At 55.7% G+C, this 27,449-nt stretch overlaps 1 protein-coding gene across 3 annotated transcripts; it reads right to left on the bottom strand.

Moving 5' to 3' along the window:
- Nucleotides 1–12,174: 12,174 nt before the first annotated feature.
- Nucleotides 12,175–26,899, bottom strand: SLC9A5 (solute carrier family 9 member A5). 3 transcript variants are annotated; one of them, XM_082062888.1, is made up of 16 exons: nt 26,668–26,897; nt 21,006–21,308; nt 20,191–20,354; nt 19,848–19,926; nt 19,206–19,383; nt 18,854–19,074; nt 18,471–18,673; nt 17,469–17,558; nt 17,268–17,338; nt 16,423–16,552; nt 16,168–16,256; nt 15,854–16,032; nt 15,606–15,739; nt 14,913–14,982; nt 14,574–14,705; nt 12,175–14,273 (listed from the first exon to the last, which is right to left on the bottom strand). In XM_082062888.1, the coding sequence occupies exons 1-16, from the start codon at nt 26,798–26,800 to the stop codon at nt 13,807–13,809; spliced, it is 2,643 nt and encodes an 880-aa protein (XP_081919014.1). In that variant the 5' UTR covers nt 26,801–26,897; the 3' UTR covers nt 12,175–13,806. The 3 variants fall into 3 exon arrangements, with proteins under 3 accessions (XP_081919014.1, XP_081919015.1, XP_081919016.1); XM_082062889.1 differs by having other exon boundaries at nt 15,606–15,776; nt 15,906–16,032; nt 26,668–26,895; XM_082062890.1 differs by lacking the exon at nt 21,006–21,308 and having other exon boundaries at nt 15,606–15,776; nt 15,906–16,032; nt 26,668–26,899.
- Nucleotides 26,900–27,449: the final 550 nt, after the last annotated feature.

Below are 27,449 nucleotides of genomic sequence, written 5' to 3'. Positions count from 1 at the left end.
AACTATATTTACCCAGCAAACAAGTCTCTGCAATTATCTTGGGGTCTGCAGAGGACCAGCCTCTGAGTAGAGATCTGAAGCCTCCAGGCAGACTGGGTACCAAGACTGTGCTCTTCAGGGCTGCTCCAGCAGCAAGCCAGAGCCATGACCAGTCGTACACAGTCTGTTTGAAAGGCTGCTGCAGGGCTGAGGCTGAAAGGGGCCCACAGGCTCCTGCACAAGCCAGGATCTACCTCACTTTTGGAAACAGAAATGTGCTCTCCAGGCACAAAGGGCAATGCAGACCCAGCTGGGGCTGGGACAGCCTGAGAGCCCATGAGGATGAAGGGGATGGAGTTGAGAACCTGCTCCCATGCTGTTACTGAACGAGTCAGGTCTCCTGCTCCCAGACCTCTGGCAGCAGCTCCAAGGTGAGAGGAGCTTTTGGCTTTTCTCACCCCTTCAGGTGGCTTGCACAGGCCTGGGAGCACAAGGTTACCGCCTCCTTTAGCTCTTATTTATCAGGTAAGACACTGTCAAGCCACCTAATTCCAGCTCTTTGAGGGCCAGAAAGAGAAAAGCGGCATTTTCAGGGGCTGGTGTAAGAGCTTGCAGCATCCCCATAAACACGGATGAGGAAGGCACCATGTAAGCACACAGAGCCCATATCTAGTTCCTATCCCATTTTTCACCCCTGTAACCAGGGACAGAGCCAGGTGCTTCCCAGACCACACAGCCACCACTCACTATCCAGGTCTTACTCAAACCATTTAGCCATTAGCACACGCTTTCTGCAGTGCAGTGGCCAGCCTGGTTGTGGACTTGACCACTGAAAGCTCTCCTCAAGTTCCCAAGCCAGCGCTACCCAGGACAATGCAGGAAAGTCAATGGCTGTAGCGATTTATTTATGGAATCAGAGTGGGAATGGGTTGTCTAACACAAGAGCAGCTTAAAGCCCAACCTCACTCGTACTCCATTTTCTACACTGCGCAGAAAGCTCAGGAGCACCTTCCCCCATCAAGGATTTCTAGGCTGAAAAGCCCAAGTCCAGCTCACCCCCACCCTGGTTGGAGGCAGTGACGTGATTTCCTGTGCTGTGCCACTGCGCTAAGGGGAACATCGCACTGCTGTTTACTCATGGCTGGATCCTAATATAGCTTTTTTTTTTTTTTTTTTTTAATTGCAAAGTGGCCTTTCCCTCCTCTCCTGCATTGTAGATCCATTTCCCACACAAGCACATGGGAGACAGCTGTAGCCAGCACTCCAGTGGGTGTTAAAAAGCCCCTCTTGACTGCGGCCGACAACAATGCTGCGCTTGTTCCCCCACACAGTCTCACACTGTCTCCTCACAGGAGCAGCTCCTCACTCTTGCACAGAGCCTGCACTTTCCTCAGGCTTGGTTTAATTGCTGAAGCTACTGCAAAAGGCTGTTGTCATCCACCTCTGCCAGCAGAGTTCTGGGTACTTCAGCTTCCCAGCCAGCAGACCCAGGTCCTTTGCATGGACCACTGGGCAATATTACCCCAAGGGAACCGCTTTGGTACCTGGCTGCAGTGGCAGCTGAGTACTGCTATGCACAACCTGTCCCAAAGATGAAACATGGCAAAAGGCAGCAAATGCTGACATCGGGAAGGATGGGGAACCAAACTTTGGAGGCTGTGAGGCCTCCCCAGAGTTGAAAGCTGAGGGGGTGGGAGAGGGGTCAGTACACCAACTGTTCTGAAAACTTCAGGGGTTGTAACTTCAGACCCTCATCTTTTTTTCCTCCCCACTCCCTTCCCCATTGTTAGACCTGGTTTCTGGAGCTGCAGTATTTCTCAGACGCCTGCTGAAGCCGCACCACAGCCAAGAGCCCTGTAAGAGCTGGGAAAGAGCACAGGAAGAGGCAGGCGAGGGACCTCTGCCTTTGAGCCACCGCTAGCAGACTTCTGCTTATTTTCAGCCGTACAAAACAGGGAAAGCACAATACTTATACCAATAGGACTCAGCTGTGCTGGAAGAAACATAGGACAGATGTTTCAGATGCCAGATAAGGACATCTCCTGACCTAAGGGAAGTTGTGCAATATGCATGCTAGCTAGACGATTACACTACAGCAGCCAACAGCTCTTAGGAACACCCCCACGCATTCCACATTAGTGTAGCATGATTACTTGGGTAGTCCTCAGCACAGCATAGGGAACTTCCTATGTGCACAGGGGCTTCCAAAGGAAAGGAGAGCGCAGGAGCAGGCTGTGGCAGAGCAGGACTCCAGGACCTCCAGTCTCTGCTAACCCACTGATCAGCAGATGTCTACAAGTCTAGTTCCAGGCATCTCCTCATCACCGGACTGGGGCTCTTTGCCAGTGCCCGTGTCCACACACATGGCTATGCAGATGTCCCATGGATTAAGCTGTGACCTGAAAACACAGGTTTGAGAAAGGTACATTACAATCCCATCAAGCTACTCACTGTGAAGCCCATTCCTCTTCCACTCAGCAGCCTGTAGAGGACACAGGAAGCCACCAAGAAGCAGCATTAGATCTCACTCAGCACTAACAGATGTCTTAAAACCAGTGATAGATATTTGCTTGAAACAGGCTTTGTCAAATAAAAACAAATGCTGCAGCAAGTAGAGCTGCAAGCAGCCCTTTGTACCAACATTTCAGGAAAGAACTAGTTCTCTCCCCATTAGGGAGACAAGAGGGGGTATTATGCAGTTTAATAATATTTAAACCTTTATTTCAGATCACACGTAAAGCAGGCCTTGGTTTCACAAAAGCACATCTTGGTTTAACTAATTAATTTGATAATCCCCTATTTGCAACCCTCAGGAGACATTCAGCTTCTAAAGCAAGTAATTAGCACTAAGTGGCAACCTCATTGTGAAGCCCAGTCTGATTAGGGAAAAAATTTCCTAAGCCAGAAATATAATCGCAGTGTGATTTCCCAGAAGGACTGGAGGGGAGACTACATAACAACAGCTGGTCATGCTCACCATTTGAAGGAACTCAATTACCAGGTCTCCAGCTACACTTCAAGATCTTGTTCAGTGCCACATGCAAACCTGGTGTGCGGTTAACCATCAAGAGGCTTTACAGGAGAAGTTTTATGGGTACAGAAGTCAGGAAGGCCCCACTTAGGGCTCTCAAATACCCATGTGTGCTACAGGGTGGGGAAAAATCCCACATCAGGTCTGCTGTAGCACATTTGCAAGCTCATAGTGTGCAGTCCCACAGGGAAGCAATCCAAGTGGGGAAAATCATCCTTATAGCCCCCTGGACAGATATGAAGGCACACCTTGATGACACACAGCATCTCCTCCAGACAAGCCAGTTGGACTCAATACATGCAGAGCACTTGACAGTCTAATGTCTGCTCCAGGCACCCCCAAGTGCTCAGGGTCTCAGCTCAGCAACAGCTCAGCGCTAGAACTGATCACTGCCAGAGCCCACAGGACAAAGTTGTACCTCTGCATATGCCCAAGACACCTCTCTCAGGCTGAGTAGCTTTGGGCTTCTTTAACTCTGGGCAGTTCTTGTGAAGGCACAAGCCTTGCAAAGTGGCCGTGCTGCACACCACTCTTGGGTTAGCGCTTCAACAACGGCGTTCTCCAGAGACTTCTCCTTAGGTGAAAAATCATGAATGCACCTGGGCTGGGTAGGAGCAAGGCTTGGATGGAAATTGGGCCTCCTGCCCTGACCAGACACCTTCCCAATAGGTACGTTTTCTCTATAGCACACACACTGAAATGTTTCCCCACTGGGGTAGACCCCCCTGTTTGGGTCCTGGGTCTCAGCATCCCAGTGCTCTGACCGCTAGGCAGGTGCACTGTTTGGCAGGATGGGATCACCCTGGAGACAAGACCCCAAACCACCACCCAAGAGCCTGAAACTGAGACCTGTAGGACACAGAGCCTGCCAGGGGCACACCTCCATGGATGCAGATGCAGTTAGGAGAGCTTACATCCCTTAGGACAAGCTGCTTGTTTGTCACCCTGGAGTTCAGGCACTGCCTGCCTTTCCTGAGGACAAAGCACTCTTGGCTTAGAAATTCATCTGTGGTTTCAAAACTGCTGCTTGAAAACTCACCACCATCTCTGCTTAGAGAAGGACAGATTTGCTTTCTCTGAAGAGCAGCCTAAAATTGACCCATCTCTTTCCAGATCCCACGTATTTAATGGCATAAGACAGTCATCTGTTCACCTTCCCTGCTGGCAGTGATGTTGCATGCTATTTAGTCCCTGCAGCACTGGTTTACCATAGTCTCCAAGACAGCACACTCACCTCTGAGCTAGACATGCCTGCAGGCACCTACACCCATCCTGCTCCAGCCCGTCAGCCACCTCCCCAGCCTCTCTCCCACAGACATGGAGCACAGGGTCTCACAGCACTGAAAATGTCCTCAGTAACAGCTGCCAGGGCCAGCTCCTCTCTCCTGGTCTGCCTGGCAAAGCAGAGGTTGCAAGGAGAGACAGACAGACACTCCCCCTCCCTGTCTCTCTGCACCACCAGGAGCACCGCCTGTGTGCCCCTGCGCTGTGCCAGGCTCACACCTGAGCAAACCAGCACCCGTGAGACACCTGCCCACCCCATATCAGAAGAAGCAGACACAGCCCTCAGCAGACACCCCAAGCAGGTTCTAAGCACCAACCATTACCAGACAAGGGCTGGGACACACTTCTGGGCTGGAGACACATCCCTTCTCTTCCCAAAAGCAACCTATATACAACCATGCATGGCTAGGAAGGAGAGCTACCAGCTATAACCACGCCACTGCAGGGGAGCAAGGACACCCCCCTCTGACTACTGCCTGAAGTCTCTGTCTCACAGGTCCTACCTGGGTGGCAGCCAGGGCCCACAGCACACCCTTCACTCTGCTCCAGGAGCTCTGACCCCCAGGACTGCTCTTCCCCCTGAGTGCACACCCTGCCAAGCCTCCATCCAGCCCCCCCCAGCCCCTCACAAACCCCACACAAACCCCGCACTTACAGCCAGCGCTTGCAGAGCCTGCGCCCAGCAGATCCCAGCAGATCCTGCAAACCATTCTCCCATGGCAGAGCTTCTCCAGAGAGAGGGAAAGCTCTCACCTGCCTGCAGTTTGCTCCTCCAGACAGGCAGAGAAGCAGCTGGGTTAGCTCAGCAGTTACTGGGACAGAGCAATAGCCCCAAGGTGCAGCTCCAGCTGTGGGCATGCAATCAGTGCTTTATACAGCTGTATGGGCGTTCCCTGGGACCAGATCTCATGTTGCCTGCTGTGGCTGGGCTGTGTTACCCACTGAACTTGGGCAGTTCCACTGTGAGTCCTCCAGGTGCTTCTCAAAGTACTCTCAATCCTGCTGGTATTTCCAGCAGGGGAATGGCAGCCTGGTCAGAGCTGAGCAATGGTCTCCCCTGGTACAGGAGCAACCTGCTTTGTCCCCCTCCAGCCTTGCCCAGCTGGTAGCAAAGGGGAAAGATCTGGTTCTTTGACCTCAGTCTCAAAAGAGCAGCTCCACAAGGCTCCAGGCAGAGTCTCAAGTCACTCTGCAGTGGGCAAACAGCAGTTTGGGGTGAGGGTCTTTACTCCAGGGGAGTCTGGAGCCAGCTCTGCTGACTGCAGATCCAGAGCACAGGACATGATGGGAAAGTTCCTCAGGTGCCCCTGGGAAGGTCTGGTTTGACAGGGATGGGAGCAGTCTGCCATGGTATATCTGTAGCTGGCAATCAGTGGAGTGAACCTCAAGGAATGCCTACAGCAAAGATGCCAGGCAGGAACGCAGAGCAGGTGTGACACAGGGCACAGCAGGTTCCTGGAGGAGGTGGTGTGATATGGATCATGGTTCCTACACCAGGGACCCTTTTTTCCCAGTGCAGGTTGGGGTGGGCACCTCCTCTCTACGGCACCAGTGCTGGGGAGCACCAGCAGGAAACAGCATGATTTAATCCCACCAGCAGCAATTACAATGTGTCTCCTAAAATGAGACAAGCAGCTTCCTCTTCAGAGAGGCGAGGGCAGAGGGCTCACACCTCCTGTCATCAGTCTCTCCTGCTTTCTTCTCACTCACCCTTCTTCCATCACAGTTGCTATTCTTTTCCTTCTTGCAGAGGAATCCCAGATCAAGACAGGGTAAGGACAGCTACGGAGCAGTCATAGAGTCACAGAATAGTTCGGGTTGGAAGGCACCTTCAAAGCTCATCCAGTGCCACCCCTGCCATGAGCAGGGACATCTTCACCAGATCAGGTTGCTCAGAGCCCCGTCCAGCCTGGCCTGGGATGTCTCCAGGGATGGGGCATCCACCACCTCTCTGGGCAACCATGAGAAAGGACCAGGAGGCTTAGACCTCTCTAGCATTCGTACAGGACCCGTGGTGTCCCCGTGGTTAGGCTGGGACCATGTGCCTCTGAGGGAACTCAGCAGTAAGTGGGGCAAGTGGGTCAAGAGCTGTGGGGTGACACTCCTGCTGTCCCTGGAACATCCTGAGTGCTCTGCGCTGGAGATTCCTGGAAGCACGGGGAGTTCAGCAGCCCAGTCGGAGCCAGCAGTGCTCAGCCCCCCGAATCCAGGCAGTGACTTCCTCACCACTGCTGCATCCATACAGCTCCATGTGTGTGTTCTTTGCTGCCTTTTCTTTAAAAAATGCTTTGGGTTTGGGACACACTTTGTCCCTGACAAGGCAGCCCCCGCCTGCATTTGCTGCTGTGTGAGGTGAAGGCATCTGAGGAAGAGCGTGAGCTGGAGCCTCACCCAGAGCACTGTCACCACGGCTGCGTGGCAAGGCGTTCAGGTGTTCCAGCAGCAGGGACAGGCAGCTGCCTGCACATCACAACCATCGGCAGGGCAGTGGGCAAACGAGGGGAGTAGCTCACCCTGCACACGGCTGCTCCCCTGGCACACCGAAAGGGACCTCAAACTATCACATACATACTATTTTATCCCCTTAAAACTACCCCTTCGTGGCAGCGCGGGGCCCTTGGCGCTGCTCGCCGAGCTCAGCCCCCGGATGGGGCCGCCGGGGGACCCGCTGGGGAGCGCGGCCGCCATCTTGGCAGGGGCGAGGTCTCGGCGCGGGGCGACACCTGCCGGCCGCGCTGCGCAGCGGGCTCTCCGCGCACCCCGTTCCCCCCGCGGTACCGGGGACCCCGCGGGGCGGCTCCTCCAGCCCCGCCGGGCTCCAGCCACTGCCAGCGCCGGCTGCTCTTCCAGCCCGCAAGCCCTCGGTGCGTCACCCTCACCGCAGGGGACGTGCTCCCCTCGCACCCCAGCCTCCCGAGGCAACAGCCCTTTGGCTCCCCAGGGCCGAGGGGAGCACGGGTCCCCCCCATTTCTAGCGGGTTTGGGGCAGTTTGGTTTACTTTAGCCAATCGGCACCCCACGTGGAGCTGGATTTGTAGACAAACTCAAGCACCGCGAGGTAGCTGCTAGACTTTTGTCACTCTATTGCACTCCGTAATTTCCTGTTTGCTTCAAAAGCTATTTTTGCTAAGGGGGAGAAAAAATCATCAAACATTTCTAACAATTCTACCTGTTCCCTGGCAGGAGAAAGCACAGATCAGACTGATCCTAGCAGGGGTCAGCCCTGGCGAACCTGTTCCTGCAGCCCCGGCAAACACGAGCTCATGCTCCTTCACCACCGGCTCCCATCAGCAATGGGCGAAAACATAGTCATAGAATCCTAGAATAATTTCGGTTGGAAGAGACCCTCAGGATCATTGAGTCCAACCATAACCTAACTCTAGCACTAATCCATGTCCCTAAGAACCTTGTCTACACCTTTTAAACCCCTCCAGGGATGGTGACTCCACCACTGCCCTGGGCAGCCTGTGCCAATGCCCGACAACCCTTTCTGTGAATGATTTTTTCCTAATATCCAATCTAAACCTCCATAGTTATTTTTTTCTTTCTTTTTCTTTTTTCATCTTTCTGGGATCCCTTTGTGAAGCTTTTGCCGCGTTTCTCCATAAAAAAGCGAGGGTAGGGATGCCTACTGAAAATACAGGGTGTTTCAAAAAGGTGGACCAAATTTCATGATAGCAACATGTTACGATCACACAAAAATTTACAAACAGTTTAATGAGTTATCAAGTTTTAGTAACCTGCGTAAGTGCTCCGTGTTCCCTCCACCTGCTGCGCAGACAACACTGAAATGATAGTTGAATTTGTACTCAGCGATTTCAGATTAGGTCCATCTTTTTGAAACACCCTGTTTATGTACCTACATGCCTGTATGTGGTAGACAAGAGAATATCCTGGCCCTGGGAGGTGAGGCTTTCTGAGAAAAGAGGCAGGACCCTAAGTGTCCAGGAGGAATCCGGAGTGGGTGAATCCTGCATGAGTGATGCTCGCACGGTGCCAGCACCAGCCGTGCCTAGAGGAGGGCTCTCGGGCAGCTCACGATTCATCCACAATCAACCACGATTGATCCAGTTGCCTGTGAGATCCTCAGAACCCCAAAACTGCCAGGGACAGGCACACAGCGAGGCCCCAGGTGCATGCACAGCCCAGAAACCAGCCTGCCCTCAGCCAGCCGAGGAGCCAAAGCAAAGCTTTAACCAGCTCTCCAACTTCAGCAGCGCGGGCTTAGCTGGGTTCTGGGAGGCAAAGCATGTGCATTGCTGCAAGAGAGGAAAGCATAAATACAGCAGACCTGCCACAGAGTCTGATCTCCACTGCACTCCCATGGCCTTTCCAAGCCTCTCTTCTTCATGGGCTGCCCGCAGGCTCAGGGCAACCTGTGTTCTGATGTATACCAGACCAGCTGGGCTGGTGGCCACCTCCCCAGAGTGCCCTCAGCACCCTCCCTCCCTCTGACTGACCCGCCGCAGGTTTCATTTACCTTTGGGGCAGCCTGGCGGTGTGGCACTAGATGGCAGGCGAAGGTGAGGCGAGAGGAGCCCAGCTGGCTTCTTCGGGGATCTTCGCCTTCCCCAGGGCTGTAAGGAACAGCTCTGTCTGGCTGTGGGGAAGATCACAACTCTAGGATCTGCGGTACTCATAAAATCAAAGCCCCCACCATGTCAGCATCCATCCTGGCTGTTCTGCAAGAGTCCCCAGGCGTGGCAGCCTGGCCACGCAGCCGCCTTTGCTCCTCCAGGCAAAAGCAGAGAAGTGTAAACCACGAAGAGGGGGATGGATCACCCCACCCAGCTGCTGCTGACCTATAGATCCCACTGATCTTGTCTGTCCTCAGTCTGTCCACACTGCAGCTTGTACTCTCATACAGCCAGGGTGTGAGGAAAGCCTCCTGGCCAGCCCTGCAGCCTGGTGGGTGGCACAGCCACTGGAGAGGGTCCCCAGCTCTGCAGGGAGCCTGGGGACATTCACTGTCGGCAGCCGGTGGGGAGACACAGGTGAGTGGAGGGGCTGGCTCCACACATGCCCGAGGGGTGCAGCGCGATGCACAAAGGCTCTCCCGTCCTGGCCGCTCTGCCCTGGAACACAGCATGGGAACCGCTGCCCAGCTCAAATCTGTTCCTCATTATCCACCGCAGCTGCCGACTGATCCCAGCTCTGTCACCAGCCGCTCGCCGCGTGGCCCCAGCCGGCTCGTATCCCATCAGCCGAGCCCCTTCTACACAACTTCACCAGGCAGTGCAGCAGGCAGAGCGGGGCCAGGGCTTGCATCCACCCCTTCGGAGGTAATGCCAGAGTGAAAATGAATAGTTTCCTCCACCAACAGGCAGAGGAGGCTTCCAGTGAAAGCAGGGAGCAGGGATGGCTGCTTCATGTGCGAAGAGTGGGAAGGCAAACACAGCAGGATTCAGGAGGGATGTTCAGTCTGATCATATCCAGGTGAGACGGACACCTGGACAGATGGACAGGGGCAGGAAGGAGCAAAAAACAGACTGATGTGTTTCCAAAATGTGTGTACCGGATATGATCAGACTGAACACCTCTCCTAGATTTTCCTGCATTTGCCTTCCCACTGTTCTTTGTGAAAATGTGTGGCCAAAGCCTCTGCCACACTTTGTGCTTGCTGGGACCAAGTGGGAGGTGAGAAGCTGGACTCCTTTCACTAGCTTCCCAGCATTTGTGCCTGTATAGGCCATTGTGAAAACATTACATGAGGGTGCCAGAAGTGCTCCAGAAACAGAACAGAATGAAAAATCACACAAGGTTGCCTGTGAGTCAGCAGTACTCTTGCTGCAATGGAGAACGCGAAGCTGGCAGGTTTAAGGAAATGATTATTCTACTTGACTTGGTACCTCTGAGACACAGATGGGTACTAGCTCCAATCTGGGCCCTCCCAGAACAAGATATATACATATAAGTGTAGATACATAGATATCAGAGAGAACCAGCTTTAGGAAGACAAGGCAAACAGGGGACCTACCTGCAAGGGGACACAGAGAAACCAGAGCCCAACTCTTCTCAGAGACACACCTGGAAGGACAAGAGGCAACTGCAACAAGCTGCACCAAGGCACGTTCTTGCTGGCCATAAGAAGAAAATCATTCTGTGCAAGAGGGGTGCAGCCGTGGTGCAGTTCTGGGACAGGGAGATGGTGACACCTCCATTGTTGGGGACTTTTCAAGCCCAACTAGACTGAGCTACCTGCTGTAGCTTTGCGACCAAGCCCTGCATGGAGCCAGGGTTGGACCGCAGACCTCCTGTGCCCCTTCCAGCCTAAAATTTACCTGATGCTCCAACAAGCATTGTGCAGTGGCAAGGTGATGATTTTAAGACAATTCTGCTGCTTAGCTGACTTGCGAGATGGCCAACACCAATCCATCGCCCACAGCTTGGCTCTCTCATCCAGCTGATGCCCCTGTTACCAGAGCTGCTTTACATCTCCTGCTGACTTCACAAGTTCTGGTACCACAGACAAACTGGAGCTGAGCACTGTGGAAAAAATGTGCAGATTTAATGGCAGGCTCTAAGGAGAAGCCTGCGTGCAAAATGACGGGTCTGCAATAGCGAGGCAGCTCCAGGATGGGGTTGCTTATAATAACAGTCAGAGGGCTGTATGTTCTGGGTTACAGCTCCTTTGGTTATACTTTACTCAGTCCTGGAGAAGCAGAAGTTTGGGCACATATGTTCGTGGTTTGGCCCGGTTCTTGTGTTTTTCCACTGAAGCAGTGCAGTATTTTTAGGCTGAAAGAGACAGTTCTGTGCTATGCTGGAAGGATCGGAGCAGTCCTGTGCAGGAAGCACACTACCTGCTATCTCTCTCTGTAAAAGAAAATACAGAAAGTGGAGTATGAGAATAAAAACTGATAAAACTCTGTGGGGAAGGGTGTAGTAAGAGCCGCCATCCCTGGTCACACTGTGGCTGGGGTTGAGGGTGGCAAGAGGAGGCTCCAAGCTGCTCTCTGGTGGCATGGAGAGCCCGCACAAGCATTAGCTGCTGGGCTCAGGTATCTGTCTTGTGAGACAAGAGCAACCAGCCCCACTATTTCTCAGAGCTAAGATGTCTACTTTTCCTCCTCTGAGGACCTGAATGCTGCAAACCCAGCTCTTACAGGAAGACAACCTGGCCCGCACAACCTGGTGCACTGCCAAGGCGATGGCGTTCTGCAGGAAACACTGGCACGGAGGTCCGGCACGCAGAGCACGGCTCGGCCAGCATCACCGCTCCGTGGGATGGGAGGCGGATGGGAAACGTTGGGAGGAGCAAGAGCTTCCAGAGGATCCAGTGCAAAGCTCTCAGCGCGAGGAGCTGTATAGGGAACCTGCCAAAAAGGACCTGGGGGTAACGGTAGATGCCAAGCTGAATACAAGCCAAACATTGATCTTGTGAATTAAGTGAACCACATTTACTCTTATTTAGGAGAGGCAGAGCCAGCAGATTGAGGGAAGAGCAAAGCCAGCACACACTGATGCAGGGTTCCTGTGATCCAGAATAGCCTGAAAAAGACCCATTTGAACCATAATTTTGACAAGAAGAGAGGAAGCTTGGACCTGGGAAGATCTGGGCTCCCAGCACCCTGCTGCAGTGCAGGCAGCCACGACACTGGGCAGCAAGAGCCGGGTTGCCTGCTGGCTGCTCCCGGAGGCACGGCCTGCCAACGGCGGCAGGCAAGCTTCTCTTTGGAAAGAATGTCATATTTTCCGCAAACATTATTGAAACTAGGAAATCCAGTTAGGCACAGCGAGTCTGTAAAGGGGGCTGTGGCCTTGGGTGGAGAAGAGCAGAGAAGCACAAGGACATGGTGCCTGCAAGGGAGAACCCAACCAGGAGCTGCAGGAATCAAGATGTGCAGAGGTTCCCAAACAGCAGAGAGACCAGCCCATGATGCCTGCTCCAAATCTGTTTATTGAACATTACAAAATACTCTGCATATATTTTCACATTAAAACAATATTCTTGCAAATAAGATATTAAGTCTTGAGTCATTTGTTGTGCCCATGGCTACAGAAAACACTGACCCAGCTAGAGATTTAGTATGGCCCAATATCAGAAATCAAAACCAGAATAAGGCATACCAGAAATGCAAAACTATAGAAAAACCTTTTAAAAACCTCATGCTCATCTGGTGGGACAAGTACAGAGCAGAAAGGCCTTCACTGAGCCCTGCTGACTATACCAGGGGTACCAGCAGGTTGCTTGCCCTATGCTGGGCTCCCTCACCCCATGCATCTCCATGTCCCCTTGACACCTGCCATCTCAGCATGCCCACATAGCTGGAACAGGCAGTTATTTACCTGCTTTGGGGCATTAACAGCCCAAATCCCCGTTCTTCCCTAAAAGGTGCATCCCCAACCCTCCTGTGTTGCTAGTGCCCAGCTGCTGTGCTGAGCTTTCACATGCTGAGTAGTTCTTGGGGAGAAATTCTTGGCCCTTGTGCTCACAGCAGGAATAATTCCCTGTGTGGGCCATTGCCACCAGGTCCCACCACCTTCTTAGGAGGGACCAGGGGTGGCTGGGAGGCAGGTGGTGGGGACAGACCTTTGAAGGTGCACTCAGCTCTCACCCATCACCCGTTTTCCTGGTGTACATTCATACCTGCTGCTGGCTCCACTCCTCACACCATGACCAGCCCTCCCAGCTGATGGGGCCCAGGCAACTGGAGGCACTGGGATGTGGGCAGAATAAATGCCAAGAATGCTGTGCAGGGCAGCTGCCTCCTAGCAAAACCAGAAAGATGAACACCGCAACTATTGGAAACACATCCAGACAATAGGTGTGAGGCTGGCACAGCACGTTGGCTGCTAGAGGAGTCCCTGTGCGTACAGGTTCACTAGTCCGGCTCCTGGTGGAGCCAAACCCCAGGAGCACTGCTCCCAGTCCTGAGAAGGTCATGGCCTTGCATCTGTGGTACCTCTATAACCCGGAGAACGTAGAGCTGCCATGGTGAGGAGCCCATCTCTGCCCTCCTGGCTGAGCTCCATGCATGCTGTGAGGAACCAGCACTGTGGCCACCTTGAAGTCAATGGCTCAGTCGCTGGACGTGGATGGGCTCTCGTGCACTGGCCACTGCTTGCAGCCCTCTCCCCAGAGGTCTCCTACTCACAGCCAGGCTGGAGATCAGCTCATTCTCGTGCATCCATGAGCCAGCACACCCGCACCTCAGGGCAGCACAGCCATGATGGGATTGAGTCCAGTCCCTGGGAAGAACATCTCTGGCCTCCCAGCTGCAGAGATGTGTAGGGACCAGAGAGAAAGAATGAGGTTTGGGGTCTGTGCCTCCCTAGGTGGGTGGGGGCTGGTACCTACTGTTGCAGCCAAAAGCCCAATTATCAACCAGTTTTGCATCAGTAGGTGTATGGGCAAAGCCCACCTTGGAATGCAGATCCTGGAGAAGTACTGGGTTCTCCTGCTGCTCCTAGAGGTTATGGAGACACACACAAGCTTTGCATCGCAAGACAGCAGAGCAGTCAGCGAGTCACAGCCTGTCCGCAGCCCCCAGTCCCTTCCCCATCCTGCCTCAGAGGTGGCTCGCTCTGTTGAACATCAGCCACCTGGGCTCCGTGGTGGGCACCATCCTGCCCTGCTCCTCCATGGCCATCAAAGGCTGCAGCTCCTGCTGCTCAGCACCATCAGGGCTGCTGTCGCTCTGCGACCGGCCGCTCTTAGAGATGTGGCTGGGGAACTGGAAGCAGGAGCTCTGCTCTGACATGGCTTGGTTCGCAGACTGGGGTTGCTCTTCCAGCACAGGGCAGGCAAATCTCCTGTGCTGAGGTCCGCTCTCGATGCCTGGTGGGGAAGCGATGCTCTCCAGGGATGAGATGCTTTGGTTCCACGCCTTCTGCATATCCACTGGCACGATTTTGGTGGTCTCCGAGGAGACGTAAACAGCCAGATCAGCCTGGTCTCCTTTCCATGGCAGCTCCTTCTCTGCCAAGGTGGGTGATGGCGGGATGATACAGGGGCTGGGGCAGACATCCAGGCTGCCTGGGGGTGCAGAAAGAGAGACAGTGAGAGGGATCTTGCACAGCTCTTGCTCTCTCCCTGGGCCCTGCAAACACTGCAGAACCAACCACCATCGGATGGCCAGCTGGCCCAGGGATGCAGAGCCACCAGGAAGCTCAGGGATGCTCTGCCATGCCTCCAGAGCCACACAGAAGAGTGATTATCCCATACATGCTCTGCTGACTATGGTATTGCCCAGACCAAGTCAGTTTTGCTCCCCAGGTGGAGGAAGGATGAGCTGCCCAATGGCAGCTGCCCTGGCACAGGAGCACCGGTGCCTACCAGGAGTTGTCTTTCCCTGAAGAACCTCATCGGTGGCTCGAGCGATGAATACGATCCCTTCGTCATCCTCTCTCTCTGTCTCTGAGCTATCACTCTCCTCCTCCTCTGAGCTGACCATCACCAGGACAGGAGCTAAGTCAGATGGAGGAAGTTGGTTTGGAGGATGTGGCACATGGTGGAGGAAGGACTGCACCCAGCGGAGAAGGACTTGTTGCTGGTGCAACCCTGGGTGCTGTTGTGCCACCGAGCTGGCAGTGGGCAGGCATAGCGGGTTGCTCCATCCCAGCCCACCAGGTCCCCTCGCCAGGACCTACAAACCTCACCTGCCATTGGTCTTACCCGCCTCCTGCCAGGGGACATTTCTGTGTGTCTTCCCATTGGGAGCGTCGCTGGTCAGAGAGATGTTCTTCTGTGAAGGAAGAGGGACTGGCTGGGACCTGTCCCATGCAAACCCATAATCCCAACCCAGGTGACCATTGCAAGCCAGGGTAACCCCAGGGCCACAGATTCCCACCCCAGCGAGATGGCAGCTGGCAGTCAGTGGTTCCTAGTCCTTAGATGCTGGGTCTTTGCGGCCCTACAACAAACTGCTCAGCTGCAATGGCTTCAAAAGCCTCCAAATGAGAGAAGACACCCAAGAATAAATTTAAAATGCAGTGCCACACTTTTGAACCTGGATCTGCACCAACATTCAGGCTACTTCACACTGAGCACTCTTGGAAAACAAAAATGGAGCTCCTCCACGGCTTGGGACTGCTTTGGCCAGGGAGGAGTGACCCCACGGCAGTGCTGACGTGGTGGGGACACGTGGACACGTGACACCCACGTGCTCATGTGGAGCATATGCAGGACTGAGATGAGATTGAGATGAGATGAGATGCTGAGATGAGATGAGCCGCTCTCCCCGCTGGCTTTGGAGCTGCCAATGCCCTGCAGCACCTCACCTCTACCCCAAAGGACCTCACTGTATGCATCCTGGGAGAGGCCAAATCTCAGAGCTAGGAAGGGAGCAGGAGGTTGAGGAGCACTTGCCTTTTTCCTGCCCTTTTCTTTCAGCCTGGCCTTGCTCTTGGAGGAGCAGACATTGTGCTTTGTGGACTTGAAGGTCTCCAGACGCCTCTTCATGTTCTGACGGAAGATTTCTTTATCTTGGCGCTCTTGTTTATCTGGAGAGATGAAGTGACGGCTGTAGCTGGCCTTGTACTGGCCGAGGGAGAGGCAAAGAGACACAGGGTGAGCAGCTAGCCCGACAGAGCGTCCTCCATCCCTGCTCCTCTTACAAGTGCTGCTACCCTTGGGGTCAGCTGCACGCCACGGCCGGGGAGCGCTCACCCGCCGGCGGGGCTTGTAGAGGCTCCCTCGCAGCACGTGGTGCATGGCAGCGTCCTCCTTGTCCCGGCGACTCCGCACCGTGTCGATCACCTGCAGGTCCAGGCAGGCGCCGCTCCCGCTCTCCCTCCTGCGGGGAGATGGAGATGTTGGGCTCCATGCCTGCATCCCTCCAGCCCTGGTACAAGACACCCCCCAGGGAAGAGGGCAGCTGTGAGGGTCCAGTGAGGTCTGCCCAGGGGCTCAGAGGGATGCTGCTACTCACAGGAGGTTTGTGACTGATGACTCTGACATGGATGTGCGGCTGGGCATGGAGGGCAGCGCCAGTTTGGCAGCTGAGAGCACGTGGCCACCCTGGGAGGACAAGGCTGGCATTGGGGCAACAAGGACCCAGCTGGGCTGGGGGGTCCCCACTGCCTGGCCAGAGGGTACACGTGTGGTCATACAGGGGGGTATGGCCACCCACGCCAGCCAGCTCATCAGGACCATCCTGCCACACAGCCCCACCACGTGCCCCAACCTGGTCAACAAAGCTGATAGCATCACGGATATTCAGCTTGTAGTAAACATCCCAGATCTCATCCCGCAGCCTGTAGGCAGATTTCCGCATCAGGAGCTGGCTCAGGTACTTCTTGTCGAACTGCTCCCACCTGCCATGATGTGAAGACACAGGCAGTTTAATTCCCATGGGGTATCACAGCCAGGGACCCCCTGCCCATGCAAGGTTGAGAGTGTCCAAGCATGGCAAAAGCAGGCTGGGCATGCAGGACCTGGCTGTGCCCGGGGACACGCTGCCAGGGAAAGCCAGTGGGGAGGGGGCACGCGGACCCTTTGTTCCCACCCAAGAGGAAGCCAGAGACCAGTGGGTCTGTGGGAGGCAATGGAAGCGGGATGGGGGCGGCTGCCCCGCTGGAATGTTTTGCCTCCAGGAAACAGGATTTTCCCATCCTTTTCCTGTCACTGTCCTGCAGATAAACACTGCCCAGGCTTCACAGGGCTGTTCCTTCCTCAGTGCCCAGCGCAGCTCCATCCATGGGGAGGCACAGGGCCATCACCACCACCATGTACACCCCATGGCCCCCCAGCAGCTCTGGCGTGGGCAAGCAATGCCAGTTCTCACAGCATCCCCCACCACACCTGCCCAACCTCTCTCTGGGATGCTTTTGGGACCTCAGTCTGCTGCACAACAGCAGGCAGAAGGTCCCCTTCCAGATCGACTGATGGACAGACATAAAGCCTTCCTGGTTCTGCTGCCCTGCCTAGAGCAGGGGTGTCCTCCAGCAGGGACCCTGCGATGTCCCCATAGCTGGCACATGTCCCCCACCCACCTGATGGCTGGCAGATGATCCTGGGCAAGATACTCACTTGTCCCGCCAGTAATGGTAGCCGTGGTGTCCCACAATGTCCTCCACCGCTGCTAGGATGTGGTCAAAGGCCTTGAGCAAGGAGAAGAGGGTGAGAGCAGTGGCAAGACTGCGGGTTCCCCAGGGGTGCTGAGGCCATGCATCACCCTCGCCCAGCCCTGGCAGTGCAGGGACCTGGGACATCCCCAGTGACAGCACCTACGTGCTCATGCAGCTCCTCGTTCAGTGTGGGCTTGTGGTGGTCACTGCACTTCACCTTCAGCCATGTCACCAGGGGTTTGATGGTGAGGCCCTGGAATGGCAGGAGAAGGCAAAGGGAAAGACTGGGAGGGCGAGAGGGTACATGGCTGGTGCACAGGGAGCAGAAGCAGCATGAAGTGACCAGAGACAGCAGCTGTGCCAGCCACGTGTGACCCTATCAACCCAAACCCCTGTGTCTGGGACCTGGGCGATGGTCCTGTGTCACATCAGGCGGAGACCATGTTGTGCCCCCTCAATCCCCCTTCCCCTAGGCTTGTGTCCATCTGCCGTGCACTCCCCTTCCCAAGCAGGAGCCCCAGAGCCAGGGGCCATCATCACGCTCTACAACTATCTGAAAGGAAGTTGCAGCATGGAGAGTGTTGGCCTGTTCTCCCAAGTAACATGTGATAGGACAAGATAAAATGGCCCCAAGTTGTGCCAGGGCAGTTTTAGATTGGATATTGGGAAAAATTTCTTCATTGAAAGGGTTGTCAGGCATTGGAGCAGGCTGCCTGGGGCAGTGGTGGAGGCACCTTGCCTGGAGGGGTTTAAAAGACACAGAGATGACGTTCTTAGGGACACGGTTAGTGCCAGTGTTGGGTTAACAGTTGAACTCAATTATCCTGAGGGTCTCTTCAAACCAAAATGATTCTATGATTCTATCAAAAGCTTTGTAAAGAGAACAGCCTGGCCAGGCACACACTAGTGCTGCTCTTGGAGCCAGTGCCAGAACAAGAGGCCAATGGGCAAACAACGTGGGCCACTGCCCCACCATCCTGACAGTCACCACAGTGGTCCTACACACCAGCTTGGTGACGGATAGGGTGCCAGGAGGCATCAAGGACCAAAGGTCATTTGAAAAGAGGTTATTTGCCCCAAGCACATCCCCAAGCACCTGTCTGGCCCCCAGGCCAGCTCTGGAGAAGAGGGCAGTGCTGGAGGAGGGCATGGTGCCCATCCTCACCTGCACAATGACAGTGAAGAACACCACCACGATAGTTGTTGCCACAAAGTAGTCCTTGGCTTTCACCTTCGCCCTGTCCAGCAGGATGACCAGAGCAAAGGCCACGGCCCCACGGAGGCCACCATATGACATGACCACCTGGTCAATCCTGTCCAGAGGGATGAGGCGGAAGCGGTTGAGCACACAGGTCTGGAGGACAACACCTAGGGAAGAAGGAGAAGGCCTGGGATGCTGGCAGAGCCCTGCCTGCTCCTGGAGATGGGGCAAAACCCCAGCCAGGAGCTATGGCTGGCCTCACGCCTCAGCCTTTCTTGGGGAATACCACTTTTTGGCATGAAAGGGGCTGCATGCTACCGGCCACAAGCACAGCAGGGCAAACTGACCCACAGCTCTGAAAAGCAGGATAAAGAACAGGGTGCCCAGCACCAGTGCTGTGTCCCATGCCCACTTGGAGGTGTCCACAGCTGAGATGCCCAGAAACATGAAGATGATGGTCTCTGAGCTGCTGGCCAGTGTCTTCATGGTGTACTTGACCGTTGTGCGGGATTTCTGGGAGATGTTGGCTTCCACGTATTTCTTGCAGCAGATCCCACAGAAGGTGACTCTGCAGAGGGGCAGAAGAAGCTGGCATGACCCTACAGTGGGAGGAGGAGTGGGTCTGCTCGCTGCCTCTTGCTACTCAGAACTGCACCCCTAATTTCCAGGACTCCCCCCAGGGGACACCCCATTACTCACGCAAGGATGGAGGAGAGTGAGACCATCTCGGCAGCCAGGTATGCAACATAGGCCAGGAGGAAGACGAAGAGCGGCTCGATGATGCGCACACGCTTGGTGAACCGTGTGATCAGGGCCAGGAGGAAGGCAAAGAGCAGCCCCACAGCCGTGCCCCCGAGGCTCACCAGAAAGAAGGAGGCTGGTGGTGGGAGAAAACTCATAGAATCATAGAATCACAGAATAGTTTGGGTTAGAAGGGACCTTCAAAGCAATGAGCAGGGACATCTTCACCAGGTCAGGTTGCTCAGAGCCCCGTCCAGCCTGGCCTGGGATGTCTTCAGGAATGGGGCATCCACCACCTCTCTGGGCAAATTGCTCCTGTGTTTCACCACCCTCATTGTAAAAAATTTCTTCCTCATGTCCAGCCTCATTTGCACCATAAGCAAGTGAACCCAGCTCCTGTGGCCCATGGCCATACCACACTGGCTTGGCCAAGCCTTGTGCTCCCACCCAGGTCCCCACCAAAGCACCCATGATGATGGCTGGCATGTGACGACTGGGATGGAGATGAAAGAGCTGTGGTGCTCAGTCCCCACTCCACAGAACCTGTGGTTGCCCCCAGACTTTTCCAGAGGAAGAGGAGCTGGCGGGGCTCATACTCACCTACCCCCTTCACGTAGTCCATGGCATGGATGCGTGCTGGGCCCAGCTCCACAAAAGAGTTGAAAACCTTGTACAGCACCTGCAGGCAAGGCAGATCCCTTGGGGAAGGCAGGGTATTGCCCTGCCTTGAGAGGGACAGCACCTGCGGGCAGGATGGACCCTGCAGAAGAGGCATCACCTGCCCCAAATCTGCCAGATGACACAGCTTATCTTGGCAGGCAAAGTCCCCCAGGACCAGGAGAAAGAAAAGACCAAGAGAGCATGGCATGGGTCTGTCTACAGCTTGGGGATGTCACCCGCCCAAGTCATGCTTCACATTAGGGTCCCCCAAACTTCAACTCACCACAGTGACAGCATCATTCAGGAGAGACTCGCCAAACACGATGATGAAGAGGGTCTCATTTACATGGACCTCTTCAAAAACGGCCAGCACTGCCACAGGGTCCACAGCTGAGATGAGACTGCCGAAGAGCAGGAAATCCATCAGCCCAGCTTCGATGCCTGGATCTGCTAGGACAGAAGGACCATGCTCAGGTGGACCACCTGCCCCAGAGCCCCAGTCACCAGGCCAAAACAAGCCTGTCCCTCGTCTGCTCCCAGTGACTTGGCTGCAGCATCCCAACTTGGAGTGCAGCAGGCTGAGCACAGGAGTGCTCCCAGACCTCCCAGGTCCCCCAGGTAACACGGGGCTCAGCACATCCTTGCTGCAGCATGAGGGGAGCAGGGCTTGGATGTCCCTCTTTGGCACCCAGATGTATCGCTGTCCCTCTGGCAGGTGTGCACTGGAGGAGGCTCAGCAGCTCCATCTCAGGTCCAGGTATCAAGCAGTTCCTCAGGGCTCAGGAGAGCTCAAAACACAGCCCAGGCCAGCCAGGGCCAGTGGCTCCAGCCAAGGACAGGGAACACAGCAGTGAGCCAGCCAAGCTGGCCAAGGTCAGCCACAAAAATAGCAAAGACATGAGTCAGCCCAGTGCCAAGCAGGGTCCATTTATCCCACATGCTTGATGGTCCTGCCAGGACACCAGGACCCCTCTCCTGCTATAATTCGTGGGAATCCACAGCAGGGTCAGGCAGCAGGCTCTGAACTTGGGGGTGCTTTGCACCTCCAACCCATCTTTTTGGGGATGTGGCCCAAGACAGGCAGCCCTGTGCACCCACCCATGAGCCCAGCTTGGTGCAGCCCCCAGAGTGCAGCACCGGTGGTGAAGGAGTTCCAGAGCGTGCCCACCACCGCGTAGGTGAGGATGGCACCGATGTTGTCGAAGAACAGCCGGCTGGGCATGAAGTAGCCTGAGTCTAGGACGATGGGGGGCAGAAGGAAGAGGAAGAACATGTTGGGCTCCAGCTGGTACTCGGCTTTCTTTGCCACGGCCAACACGATGCCCCCCAGGCCCAGCCCCAGCAGGATGAGGAGGCAGCTCTCTGGGACGATGGATGTCACCTTCCTTGACAGATGGAAAACTAGAAGGAAAAGAAGAACGCAATCCTCAGCCAAATGATCATATGGACAGAGCATCTCAGACTCAGAGGCTCCATGGAAAGGTTGGCTGATGCATGATGGACCCTGGGATGGACAGGGGAGAACCTAAGGCTGCTTCGTGGCTATGTATGCCCAGAAGACCTTCCAGCTAGCTCCCAGGTCAGGATTTCAGCCCCCAACTTTTTGGGATCTTCCTCTCTTCTCCAGCCACTGTCTACCAAGCCAAACAGCAGCGCATTTTGGGTTTTATGGCCTCTGGCATCTGTGCTTAAAAGAAAAAAGGCAGCCAGCGAGTATATTCACAGTGTCACAAGCAATGCCAGATTCTATTCAAGCGAAGGCATCCTGGTTCACCGGGACACGTTACCCCACTCACAGATGAGGATGCTCAGCCCTGGCAATGAGGTGACCTTGTTCACAGCCATCTGAGCAAGCAGATGGAGCAGCACCTTGTGGGAATGGCAGGATGTGCAGTTCCAGCTAAATAGCCTTGGACAGGTTATACAGAAGTATGTTTTTTGTGAGTGTAAGGAGTGATAGCCCAGGCCAGTGAGAATGATATCTCGGGTTGGAAAACCACCCCCATATGTATGATGTGTGAATGTTGGACCTGAGCGTGTGAATGAGTGGGTCGGAACGCTGCCCACAAGATATGCATGGGAATGTGACTGAAAACAGTCACAACATGAGTGTGGTGTGTTTGGGACAACATTTTTTGAAAAAACACCCTGTCTAACCTCTTGGTCCAGCCCTGTATCTGCAAACCTATAAACTGAGGACTGTTAATAAAAATCAGCTCAGCCTGGCTCAGCTCTGCCTAGCTCTGTTCTCGCTGCTAACAAGAACTCTGTGTGCATCTCTGCCTGCGTCTGTATGCGTCGCTCCTCATCGCACGCAGCGTGCAAACCACTGCAGCACAGGCCAGTCAGCCGCTCTGTGCCAGAGCACAACATTCCTCAGCACCAGCTAACCCACCGGCATGCAAAAACCAGGTGCACGGGAGCTGCAGATTTAGAGATGCTTTGAATAATCTGTTTGTTCCATGAAAGGTCTGGTCCAAATATTAAACTGCTGTGGAACACGGTATTTTTTTTTTAAAGCAAGCAGTGTAAGCCCTGGTATTCATCCATCAGCAATGTGGCAGGGAGCATGCAGCTCAGGCACAAGCCAGCAGGATGTCACACCAGCCAGCATAGGGGACTTGCTCCTCCAGACAGCCTTGTCCCCAAGGCTAGGGCATCTTGTGTAATCTCAAATCATTCCAGCTTCCAGGTGGGCAACCCCCCCATCCCTGCGGATTTCTCCTCCCTAGTGTAGGGTGCTGTGTGTCTGCCACTCCCCAAAGGGCAGTGCTTGGGGAAAGGCTGTTGAGGGTCATAGCAGTTTTGCCCCCTCATCGTTGAGTTCTACCACTGCTTATGACATCCAGCTGAGCTCTGTAGCATGACTTGGCCACCAGACAAAGAAACCTCCTCCTGGGGAGTGGGTTCCTCCAGGCACTTCCAGAGCCACCTCTGTCCTTGAGCAGGTACAAGGGACATCAGGGCAGCCTCTCAGCCATCACTTGGCTGCAAGCCCAGCCCTGCTGCCAACCCCAAACCCAGTCCATAAAGCCCTTTAGCTGAATTAAAGGTGCCCATTGCTTGTGCCAAGTCACCCCATCAGAAAGCAAGCCGTGCTGTGGCCACATGTCAGCCCTAGGTCACTTGGCTTCTTCCCTCCTTAGGAACCCCCTTGGAGAGACCATAAGCTCTGCCTAGCCCAGAGTCCTGCTTCCAGTGGCATAGACCTGGACAGGAGCCCAGGACCAGATTTCAGTAGGTTTCCATGTCTTTATGCCCTTGTCATTCTCCTCTGAACCTGTCCCAGTCCTGCTCTGTCCCTTCTGGGATATGTCTCAGTGTCCCTGAGATGCGGATACCCTGGCAACTGAGGTCATGGCCTCCCGATATATTCCCTTTCTCCTTTCCTGACACCTCTTAGCTGATATACTTTCCTTCACTGCAGCTAGGCACTGAAACAGAGGAGAAAATGTAATGTCAAAGATCTAGTTGCTAACCAGAGACAACATCTTTGAGCCCACTACTGAACATGCAGGCTAAGGGCCACTTATTTCTCTCATTGAGACCTCCACAGCAACCTGTGCTACTCCTTGGCATGGTAAGCCCTGTCCATGCCATCCTGGCAAGCCCCAGCACCACTCCCCTGCCATAACACACCAGGAACACTGCCACAGCCGGCACGGGCAGCGCAATCTGCAGCTTCATCGCCAACATCCTCAAGGGGTAAGAGCTGCAGAGCACATGGGGCCAAGGCTTTGCCATCGCTTTGCAGCCAAGCACCCTGGCCGCAGAGCCTGAAGCATCCCCCTCATGCCCAGCTGCCTTGAGCATCCCCCGCATCCCCAGCTGCCTCCACTCTCTGCCAGCGCTGCCATTCAGCCGCGGAGGCAGCGGCGACATGGACACTACAGCCCTTCAAGCAAAGGCTGAGCTTCAGCCCGGACAAATTCCTGCTAAATGACTGCACATGCCATGGCAGAGCCCTGTTCACCCCACGCGAGCCCAGGGAAAGCAGCACCAGTGGGTGAATGGCGCTCGCTCAGTGCCTGAAGCACGCTGTGAAACTGCTTTCCACCCACAGGAAGAAAGCTCTGAAGTTTTCAAGTAGGGAACGAGGCGTCCAACCCATTTTCTGCACGCTCAGGAGCATTGCCAAGATCCCAGCTCCCCGCTCTGTCAACCCATCTGCACTCCCCGTGCTGCAGAGTTCTGCCCTGGCTTGGCTGGAGAGACCTGGGAGAGCCCACAGAGATGCTATGGGGGCACGGGGTCATGACTCCTACCTCCATTGTTCTGTCCCTTGAGCCAAAAACTTGGGCAAAGGAGGGAGCAGCATCAATGGGAAAGACCCTACTTGTCCAAAAATCCCCTGGCTGTGGGGGGATGCTGCCACCCTCCCCAGCAAATGACAGCACACGAGCTCCTCTGTGCCGCAGGGAGCAGGCAGCGGGGACGGGCAGAATGAGCTCTAATTTTACACGCACTAATCAAGGATTTCAGCATTAAAGGTTCCCACAGCAACAGTAACTTAGCCACATGTGAATTAACTTCAGAGCCATAATCCATGCTCAGGCATCCATAATGTAGGATTTGCCATTGGGAAGACTCAAAGCCAAAAGCTGCTCTGCTTCTCCAGTGCTTGGGAAATGGGGAAAGACCTGAACCAAGACACAAGCAGCTGGGGACAGAGGTGACGGTGCCACAAGCAATGGGGTCAATGGAGCATGTGCTGCAAGGAGAGAGGGTTGCAACCCATGGTGATACTGCTGGGTGGAAAAACATCTGTCTGCCAGCAAACCTCTGCCCATGGGGCAGCTGTGGGTGAGAAGCAGGTTTGGGTCCTTCATTTCCTTCTTCCTCACATCCTGTTCAAGCAGATCCGTGCTCCGACCAAGTACAGAAAAGGCAGCAAAGCCCGGGTGATGCCTCACTGCGCAGGAAGGCAACACCCAAGGCCAGCTTTTCCCCTCCCCAGGCGTTTGCTGGCTCAGGGCACCCCGGCATCGTGACCGCCTCCAAGAACAGAGCCCGCAGTGTCATTTCCCCATCGCCCAGGCGCGGGGCCGCTTCCTCCCCTGCAGTCACAGGGCTGCGAGCTGGCAGCCCAGCGCCGCAACCACAACGGCTTCTCTGCGCCAGCCTACGCCTGATATCCACAGCTGGCACAGCCCCCTCTGCTCCCCGACATCCTCTGCCCCCAGCTCTAGCTCCTCCGTGGGCGTCCCCTGTGCCCTGGGGACCCCACTGCTGTGGTGCGGTCTGCAGACCTGCTTCCAGGTCTGGGTGTTGCTTGCAGCTCCAGGCTCTGAGTATCCATCAGACTTACCAGATGTGCTGAGCCAGGCAGCTCAGAGCTACCAACCATCGAGGCTGTGCCTCCCAGATGGAGAGGGAGAGTGGCCATCAACTCGCCTCAGGCCTGGAAGACGTGATGGGGCTGGGGGTTTGGGAATGACCCCAGCTCAGGCCCCCATGCCCCTGCTGGAACTGCTGGGGCAAAGGCAAGCGGACAGGGGGAGCACAACAAGGAAAAGCACCCTGGGAGCAGCTCCAGAGGAATGTTTGAGAAAATAAAATAAGAGCCAGGGAAAGAAATCCTCTCTCTGATCTTCTGCAGGTAGGAGGGACGTGCTCAGCAGCTGGAGGTGGCACAGCTGCAGACATAGGGTTGTATTTTTAGGCTCATGACACCCTTTAGTTAATTCCTTGCAATGCTTTAGGTCTCCCTTGCAGAAGACAAAGAAGGAGAGAAGCACAAGGTCCACGGCAGTGGTTTTGATGATGCTTGGGAGAGGCAGAAGCCAGCTGGCAGTCACAGCTGTAGTTGTCCCCCGTGTCCCTAGGGCTGCTGCTGGCCCTGGGTGTTCAGAGACTCCCCAGCCTAACTCTGAACCCACATTTCTTGAGCTGGCTCCAAACTAAAAGGGAGCTCACACCCCTGTCAGGGGGGCCGTGCCCCCATCAGGGCCCCCAGGGAGGAAACCTGCCTCAAGGTCACAGCCTTGTCCCCTGCACCCAGCACAGCAGGCAGAGGTACTGTGGGGGACCAGCCCTATGGGGACCCTGCTTGGCACCCACACGCAGTACCCCAGGTACCAGTGGGGGGCACAGCCCTGCGGCAGCTCACTCGCATCCTCCTTGCACCTTCCCACGCAGCCTCTTGCGGCGGAGCCTCCCCCCAGCTGCGTGGTCCTGTGCTGGGGAGCACGAGGATCTGGAATGACCCACTGGAGGGGTCCACAGGGATGGACCTGTCCCCACACTGCTGGGGACACATCTTGTCCAACACTGGCATCACCAAGCCCTTCCCAGGGCTGAGGGGGTCAAATGGCTTCCAGCCCTGCTGATGGTGGGTGCTGTGCCAGCTGCTGAGGCATGGGACATCCTGTCGGGCATCTCTGCTCAGCTCCTCGTCTCCTGAACCCTCCCTCCTCTGCACCCATCGGTCCATCCCTTGCAGGGAAAACAGGCTCTGGGCTCCCACATTGTCCCTTGGGCTGCACCTTCACCTTGTCACCACTCATCATCCCACGGAAGAGGATGCCGGATGTGGTGTGGGGTCGTGCGAGGCCACCGCAGCCCAGCTGACAATGTCGACCAGCCAGGCTCTGGCCATTTGACCCCCTGACCCATGTCGTGGCACACAGTGGCATCCCTCGCCCCAGACACCCCCGTGCCCACCGGGGATGCCGCATCCCACCCTGCCTGCCCCGGCGGTGTGCGCAGCTGCTCCCGGAGCCCCGGAGGACCAGAGGAGGGGAGAGGGGGGTACACTCACCGATTTTGGCCAGGCTGGCCACCAGGATCCAGGCGGCCACCAGGCAGGGCGCCTGCACCTCCCGCCACTGCCACCGCAGCAGCTCGGCCCCGGCCGGGGCGGCGGGCCCGGGGGAGGCCGCCGGGGGCTGCATGGCCGGGGGCTGCACGGCCCCGCGCCGCTCCCCGCAGCTCCGCCGCGCTCCCGGCGCCGCCGGCGTCACGCGCACGTGGGACCGCGCCGGGGCCGCCCCCCCGCCCCACGACACGGGCTCCGCCCGCCGCTCCCCGCCCCGGCTCCTCCCCCCGCCCCGGTACTGCCCCACGGCCCCTGCACCTGCCCCGGGCGCGGCACCGCCCTGCTCCCCCCATGCATCCCCCCCACCCCAGCTCACCTGAACCCTGCCGGTGCTTCCCGCCCCAGTCTCCCCTGCATCACACTGGTGCCCCCTGCCCGCCCCTCATCTCTCAGCCTGGCTCAGGTCTCCTGCACCCACCAGATTCCCAATTTCCACACCCCACCTAATCCCCGCCCCCTCCAGCCCAACCCCCTCCTGCTGCCAGCTGAGAGCACTGATCTGTCCCCAGCTTCCCCTCTGCCCCATGGCTCCTGCGTCCCCCTAACACTTCCAGTCACTCTCAGGAAGACACCCCCAATACCCCTAAAAGCTCCCACTTGCTCACAGCCCCCACCGACCCTGCTGTGGGAGGCGCCCCATCTCCTATATACCATCCCTGTGTCCCCTAGATCCAGGATACCCCCATCCTGGGTGGGCAGCGAAGGATGCCCTGACACCCCAGGGA

This window comes from Streptopelia decaocto (assembly GCF_964273445.1).
Source record: "Streptopelia decaocto genome assembly, chromosome: 11".
In the NCBI taxonomy this organism is placed as follows: Eukaryota; Metazoa; Chordata; class Aves; order Columbiformes; family Columbidae; genus Streptopelia; species Streptopelia decaocto.
This window is presented reverse-complemented; position numbering and strand designations above follow the sequence as displayed.